Genomic DNA, 7,830 nt, shown 5'->3' on the forward strand with positions numbered 1-7,830 from the left:
GAGGGCCAGGCCTTCTGGGCACGGGGTTAGAAAGTGGGCAGCTTCCAACTGACGGCACGGCTCTGGTCCTGCCCTCACGCAAGCCTCTCTTTGCTTTATCCCCTTCAGGCTCCGAGGAAACACTTTTTCTCCAGAGGAAACTGGGAAGCTCAGCCGCAGGGACACCAGACTCTTGCTCTGATGTCTGTGGACCGACGTTCACCTGTTTGTTTGGGAGCGTTCTGTGGGTTTGGGTCCCAGAAGTGGGGATGACATCTGACAGCAGCCCAGTCAGACGGAGCCCTGTCCTGTCCCGGGCTAACACAATAGGTCACCTCTGTTCCGTGCATCAGTGCCCTGCTGAGTAGACTTTCCCAAAGCCTACTTTTCCATCAAATTCTTCCCAAGATTCAATCCTGGGATGTAGAAGACGGGCAGCCCTCCTGGACATTATAAGACTGGCCTCTGGCCAACCTGACACAGGTCAGTGGGGCCCACGGATGTCACCGAGTGCTTATTGGTGTAGAGAGCTCTGTGTGAAAGTCCCCTCCCACCTCCTCTCACAGTAAGGGCTGTTCAGGAAGTGACTTCCTGCCGTGTCTCAACTCATGGTCATCCACATAGATTGTTCTCTGGATCTGGTTCCTCCACTCGTCCTGGGCCCTTCGTCTGTGGCTGAAGATTCAGAATAGTGTGTTCTCACCTTTGCTGTTTCTCTTACACCCCAGCCGTACTCCCATCCTCCCATTCCCCACCCCCAAACCCCTACACGCAGAGTGGGAAGGGCTACAATTTAACCCTTCTCTCCTTTCTGGTAATTAAGACATTATTGAAAGGGAGCAGACATGTGACAGCCATTTGTTCCCTAAGACATTCCAGATTTTCAAGAAAAATATGACCACTCTACAGCTAGTATCATATCTGGACTTTGATTTCTGGTGAAATCAATTATTCTTCAGTTCAACCTTTGGAAACAACTCCCTATCCAAATGCAGCTTTTTAAAATTAATCTGGGCCAGAATTTTGAACAGCTCCACTAGGTCTCTGTTTGATGCCTATGAGCTGAATTCTGACAGCAGACTTCCAAAATATATTCATAAAAGATGGTTCAGGTTGTTTTGTTTTTTTTTTTGGTGCCAGAATGCTTTAGGATATAAAGTTATGGATCAGAAGTTTACAGTGGCAAAATCAAAGGCCCTTCCTTAAGAAGAAGATGTTTTTCTGGATTTTTCAAAATGAAGTGTGTTGAAGCTTTTGTAAACTGTCAGGTGCTGTGCCAGTGTTATTATTTTAAACACTGTTATTTGTGAAAACTGGTTAATATTTATCAACCACTTTGTTTTATTCTCCCAAGTTTATGCTTTTATAAAAAACACGACCATGAATTTTATGCTGTAAATAATTGCAGAGAAGACTATTGAGTCACCAAAGCTATCTTCATTGTGACCAAACATTTTAAAATATTCCTGAACAATGTCAAATATCAAAGCACAATTTTCTACTTGAAGGGAGAAAAACATGATGTTTCGACCAGATAATGTATTGCTTAAGGCACAAGCAATTTTTAAAAACAGCCTTGCAATCAAAACACATTTGGCTTTGGTTTAGAAAAATCTAACCCAGCATGAAGTTTTAAGCTGTGCAAGAGCCTCGTGGTGCCCCAGCTGAAAGGCTGTAGAGAATGTGAGACATGTAGGAAGGCCTCTGGGTCTCCCTCGATTTTCTCCAAAAGGCTTCAGGAGTCTTTAGCAAGAGAAGGATGGAGAAGATTTGGAAACAGCTCTCCTCAGCAAGCAGCCTCCTGGGTAGTACTCAGCGAAATAATTCTTCGCTGCATTTAATTAGGACTCAGGTGGATGCGCACCAAGGTGGGACCTGCTTCTTTTGAAAGGTTTCGTGTGTTCCTGGCTCATTAAATGCTGCGGCATCTCCCTGGGCCGCTGCCCACGTGAGCCTGTCTGTGGGTTCTCTTTGTTGGTGGTGTCAGATTCTCTCCAGACCATGGTTTTGAACAGAGAAGATCAGGAGGGAGATGGAGAGGGGCCTGCTTTCTCAAAAGAGTAGACAGAGCAGCCCATTTGCCTAGCGCCATCTTGGATTGCAAAGCCATCTGAACAAAACAGACATCATCCCTGTCCTCAAAGCACTGATGGGGAGGGGAGATGCAGAGGCAGGTGGAAAACAAGTAAACTGGAAAATATATAACATAAGGTCCACCGTGGCAAGTGCAAGGGAGGAAATAAACAAAGGTTCAAGATAGAGGGAAACCTTCTTCAGATTGGGGGTGGCTCAGAGACAGGTTCTCTGAGGAGGTGACAGCCCCCTAAATGAGAAGGAATTGGCCATGCAAGGAGTAAAGGGGGTCATGGGGGAACATTCCAGGCACAGGGGGCAAGCTGTACAAAGACCCTGCCGTGGGAAAGAGCTTGTTAGGTGTGGTAGGCTGAATAAGGGACCCCAAATATCCAGGTCCTAGTCCTTGGAACCTGTGAATGTTGCTTTATGTGGCAAAAGGAACTTTAAAGATGTGATTAAGTTAAGGGTTTTGAGATGGAGAGATGATCCTAGGTAATCTGGATAGACCCACATGCAACCACAGGTGTCTTTATAAGAGATAGGCAAAGGGAGATTTGACATAGAAGAAGGCGGCAGTGTGGCCACTGAATTAAGATGCTATATCGCTGGCTTTGAAGGTGGAGGAAGGGACCTTGTGGACGGAGGAGTGCAGCCCTAGAAGCTGGAAAAGGCAAGGAACCAGATTTCCCCCTGGAGCCTCTGAAGGAAGTGCAGTCCTGCAGCTCTCTTGGTTCCAGCCTATTTTGGGCTTCTGGCCTCCAGGACTGTAAGAGAATTAATCTGTGTCATTTTTAAGCCACCAAGTGAGTGGTGATCTGTAACAGCAGCCACAGGAAACTGATAACGTATGTCTGAGGCAGGTAAAGGGGAGAGTTCACCACATGGGTCTACAGAGGCAGGTAGGGCTAGTCTATGAAGGGCCTAGTTGGCCATGGTCAAGAGTCACGGCAGGCCACTGGAGAGTTCTAAGCAGAGACAGTGCGATCCCATTACATTTAAAGAAGATCTCTCTTGTTCCCAGGGTGGAGAGGGGACTGGAATGCACAGGGGCAGGGGTGAGGGGGAGAGGAACTAGAGAGACCACCTAGGAATCACTGCAGGGGAGAGGCAGCTGGGCAACCTAAGGAGGGATCAATGGAAGTGGAGGGAAAAGGATGGATTCCAGAGATATTCTAGTGGTAAATTTTCAAAGGTTTCCAAATAGAAAGGATGAGAGGGATGAGTGAAAGGGAAGACCCAAGGATGACTCCTGGATTTTTGACCTGAGTAATGGGGGACCTGGGGAAGACAGGTAGGAAACAAATTTGGAAGCCAAAGAGACTTCTGTTTTGGATTTTCAAGTTTGAGGTATCTAAGTGGGAAAGTCAGATGGAGACGCCAAGTTAGGTGTGGGTCTAGAGCCCATGGGAGAGGTCACCATGAGATATAAGTGTCAGCATGGGGGTCCTCAGCATCAGAAGGGGAACGGGGTCCTTGGGCCTGGATGACATAACCCAGGGAGAGATTATGGAGAAAGAAGAGATCGAGAGGGCCCAGGTAAGGGTGGTACTGACACGTGATTACCATTAGAGCTCAGAGTGGAAGCTTCTTAACTTGAGAAAGCCCTGTAGATCCACCAAAAGCAGCCTAGGCCCCTTCAGGTAACTTGCGAACTTAAAAATTCTCCACCAGGGAGGTTACCTGAAAGGTGTGCGCTGGTGGCTGGTGGCCTATCCAGGAGCAGACAGAGTCCAGATTTGTAGCTCAGAATATTGAATTCTTACATGCAGGGGGAAAAAAAGTATCAGAGCAGGAGAATTTATTTTAAAGAGCCTCAGACTTTAATTATATTCATCATCATCCTAGAAGAAAAAAAGTGTCAATCTGAGTGTTATTCCCCCCTATATTGCCAAAACCAGATGCTGAAATGAATACACCCCACAGAAATGTGGGAGGTGGAGTCCCATTCCAAGCGGCTGAGTTGAGACTACATGCAGCATCATTTCATTATTGCACCAACACATCTTCACGCCTCCTTCTCCACCCAGGAGATTGGTGCAGCCCAGTGGGTGAAGCACACAGCAGTCGGGATACATACCCTGGTGACACCTGCACAGGAGGCAACGCATATCCAGCCTCTGGCCGCAGGTGCCAGGTTACCAGTGAACAGCAAGGTCATGGACAACATCAGGGACCAGCCTGGACAGTTTTCCTGGAAGGGTTACATGGTGAGAGACAGCAGCTGTGCAGACTGGCAATCCAAGCTCTTTGGATTCCCCGAGATTTCTTTTTTTCCCTCTAAATTTCATCCCACTTAGCATCACTTCCAGAACAATCCCCAAATCCAATCCCCTAAGCATTCCCCTTCTCCCTGCCAATCCCTCTGAAAACCCTTCCTCTCAGGAGGGCTGCATCTCTTCTTTATTTGGAACTTCTTTCTTGACATCTTCAGCTCCACATTCCCCTCCCCTCCCCTGCTCTTCCCCACCCCCAGGAAACCAGAGGCTCCTTTGAGACCCACCCTTGCCTGATTATTCTGCTTCAGTCTCCTGACTGCTCTCTCTGCTTTTGCCCTTGTGCCTTGGAATGAGCCCATTAAAACATAAGTCAGATGAGCCACATCTCTGATCTCAACTTCCCAAGACTTCCATCTGGTGCTGGGTGAATGTCAAGGTCTCCTGCTGGCCTGGACCACCCCTGTGTTTCTCTGGCCTCACTGTTGTCACTTACACCCCCATCCTCTGCAATCCAGCCACACCAGCTTCTTGGCTGTTCCTTGACAACACCAAGCACATTGCTGCTTCCAGATGTTTGCACTTGCCTGTATCCTCTTATGGGAGCAGTCTTCTGCAGATAGCAGCATGGCTGGCTTCCTCATTTCCTTCAGGTCTTTGCACGATGCCTTATCAAAGGAGCTTTTTCCTGAACAATCTACCTAAAATAGCAGACCCCAACCACCTCTTCTCCCCTGCCCTGCTTGGTACTGTCTTCTCAGCATGCACCTCCTGATGCACGCTTGTTTCTTCCTTCCCCTGGAATGCCAGCTCCATGGGAACATGGGCTCTGCTCACTGCAATGTCCTCAGAATTTAGAACGGTGTCTGGCACATAGTAGATGCCCAAATATTTTTTGAATGAATGGAGAATCCACCTGCTTAAAGGGGGCAGAAATAGAAGTTGGTGCAGAGGATGATAATGAGTCACTTTTTTCCCAGACACATCTAGTGTCTCCTTCCTAAGGGAGGAAGGCTTCTGGGGACATGGGATCATTCCTAATGTATCTACTGCTCAAAATGGCTTCTAGAGGTAGCACAAAGATCCCAATGAAGAGTGAATCTTCAACCTTTTTTCTCTCTGTGTGTGTTTTCTAAATCATTTGTCATTGATAACAGCAAATAGCTCAAACCGGAGAGCATGGATTTATTGTTCGGCTGGATTAAAGATGATTGAAGTAATCTTTTTTATCTTATCATAAAGAGCTTTTAGGTGACCGGAGTAAAAGCCCTCAGAGACAGAATGTTCAGTTGTACCTCGAGTTTGTCCCTCACTAAGAGAGAAGCATATCCTTGAGATGGAAGGCCATTGATTGAAACCCTGTGCTGGTCTGTTACGGAGAAAGCACTGTCAGTATCCTTGCCTGTGGGGATGCCTGATCCACTTATCCTTGCGGTTTGGAGAATGCACGTGTTCACAGAAGTGATGGGGAAATGGCTGGACTCAAGGGAGGTTGGATGAAAAACTAGCAGTTGCCGTTTCCTGAGATGGGGAAGGCAGCAGGGTTGCAGTGAGGGGTGCAGAGTATCAGGAGCCTTTTGGTTGAGCGGAGGCAATAGAATAAAAAAAAAAAAAAAAAAAAAACACTGAATCTGATGGGGCTGGGAGTAAGGGGTAGCCTGTGGCAGCCATTTGGGAGGCATGAGGGAGGATGTCCTGAATAACCGTGACGTGTGCTATTGAGAAGGCTTTGCTGAGTCCAGACTAGGTGTTATTCTAAGTCAGAGGCCCCTACCAGGCTGCCAGGAGAGTCCCAGCTCCTGGTGTTAGAGCAGGCAGATGGAGTGATATGAGCAGAGAAAGGGGGATGCAGGCCAAATGGCAGAAATCAGGCAAAAAAAGGAGGGGCATGGGCCAAATGCAGGAAACCACACATCATGTAAGCAATAGGGGTTCTTGGGTAGACAGAGAAAAGCAGGAACCCCTGGCTGATAAGAAATCACACATTTTTGGGCAACAAGTATCATGGAAGCCAACAAAGAAAGATGGGACAAAGGAATCTCCAGTGTCTGAATGTAACCTTTTGCTCATTGTGCTCCTATTACAGTAAAATTACCTTGCAGATTAGAAGTACCCATCATGTACCGACGCCATGACACTTCCAATCCAGGCTAATAAGGACAAAAATCCCTGCTCTCCTCGGAAAGGAGGAATTAGGATGAAAATCAGGGAATACGATCCCAAACCCTTCCCTCCCCAGTGACTATTCCGCCCATTCATTTTTACACCCTGTGTAACCAACTTACCAAAGAAATTCAGAGCAGCTGCTCACCTGAGCCCGCCCGCTCTATCTATCTATCCCTTAATAAATCCTCACTTTACTTTCTTAACCTCCCTGTCTCTGAATTCTTTCTGCAACGAACAAGAACCTAATCACCAGCAACACCTGGGGGAGAGAGCTCCATGTGGTTCAGTGGCTCTGTGTTAGGGTCCTGCTGTGTGTAATAAGAGAAATGTGCGAGAGAATTTAGAATTACAGTCACTACCCAGCTTACCACCCTTCAGAGGGCTCCCACTGCTCCTGGGATAAAGAGCACCCCTTGGTCTCGGTTCGCCGTGCCCCGCCTGACTGGCCCTTCTGCGCCCACAGTTCTGCATTCTGCCTCTCTCAGTTCCTCGGATATGTCATGCAATATGTTCCCTTTGCCTGGAGTGCTCCCCTCACCCCGGCTGCCAGGCATCTTTTGTACCGCATCTAAAGGTGAGTTCCTTAAACAGGCTTTCCCCGAACTCCAAGCCACCCTTGATGTGTGCTCGGAGCAGTTCTCCTGAGGCTTCCTCTCACCTCCCTAATTAAGTGATTGTGTAATTAGTTGTTTAAGGTCTGCCTTCCTTGTCAAAGGGTGAGGTGCCATCTCTCTTGTATGCTGCTGTGTTTCCTGCTGCCTGCTGGGTGCCTGAACCGCTGGTTGCGTAAAGCCAGGGCCAGGCTGAGTGGAACCAGCTCTTGGGTGGTGGGTAGACAGAGGTGATCAGTGGGACCTGGAGCCACCTGCAAAGACCTTGGGAAGTGAGTGGGCTTTGGCTGAGCCTTAAATGAAAGGAAGATTTGGAAGGCAGAGAGGATGGGAATTTTAATTGGAGAACCCATTTAAACAGAGGTAGAACGAGCCCTGGCTTGAGAGGAGAGTAGAGCTCTGTGGTAGTGTCTGTGCTTAGCATGCGCGAGGTCCTGGGTTCAATCCCCAGTACCTCTACTTGTAAAAAAGAATTAAAAAAATAAATGAGTAAACTTAGATCCTCTACCCCACAAAAAAAAAAAAAAAAAAAAAAAAGAGAGAAAAGAGCCCTGGCTTGAAATTAGGAGGGTCCCAGCTCATCTCCTGGGTGACTGGGGACAAGTTGTTTTCCCTCTCTGGACCTTAATCTCCCATCTGTAAAATGAGAGGCTGGCTTACCAAGGACTGCAAATAATAGCACCATGACTCTATTCCCCCACCTTATCCGCTGGCAGGCATCTTTCTTTCCTGGGAGCCTGAATACATCTTTAGGATTGTTTTCAATACAATGTTCTAGGCTATCG

General features: G+C 47.6%; 1 protein-coding gene across 10 annotated transcripts in view; it reads left to right on the forward strand.

Moving 5' to 3' along the window:
- NOD2 (nucleotide binding oligomerization domain containing 2) overlaps positions 1-1,928 on the forward strand; it is a 35,796-nt gene extending 33,868 nt beyond the window's left edge. For 9 of the 10 annotated variants that reach the window (XM_032486284.1, XM_032486285.1, XM_032486287.1 and 6 more), the window contains one exon: positions 109-1,928. In XM_032486284.1, the coding sequence (XP_032342175.1) occupies positions 109-181 (73 nt within the window). In that variant the 3' untranslated portion in view covers positions 182-1,928. The remainder of the gene's footprint in view (positions 1-108) is intronic. The other variant, XR_004322397.1, reaches the window with a different exon arrangement.
- The last annotated feature ends 5,902 nt before the right edge of the window (positions 1,929-7,830 follow it).

This window comes from Camelus ferus, chromosome 9 (assembly GCF_009834535.1).
Source record: "Camelus ferus isolate YT-003-E chromosome 9, BCGSAC_Cfer_1.0, whole genome shotgun sequence".
NCBI lineage: Eukaryota > Metazoa > Chordata > Mammalia > Artiodactyla > Camelidae > Camelus > Camelus ferus.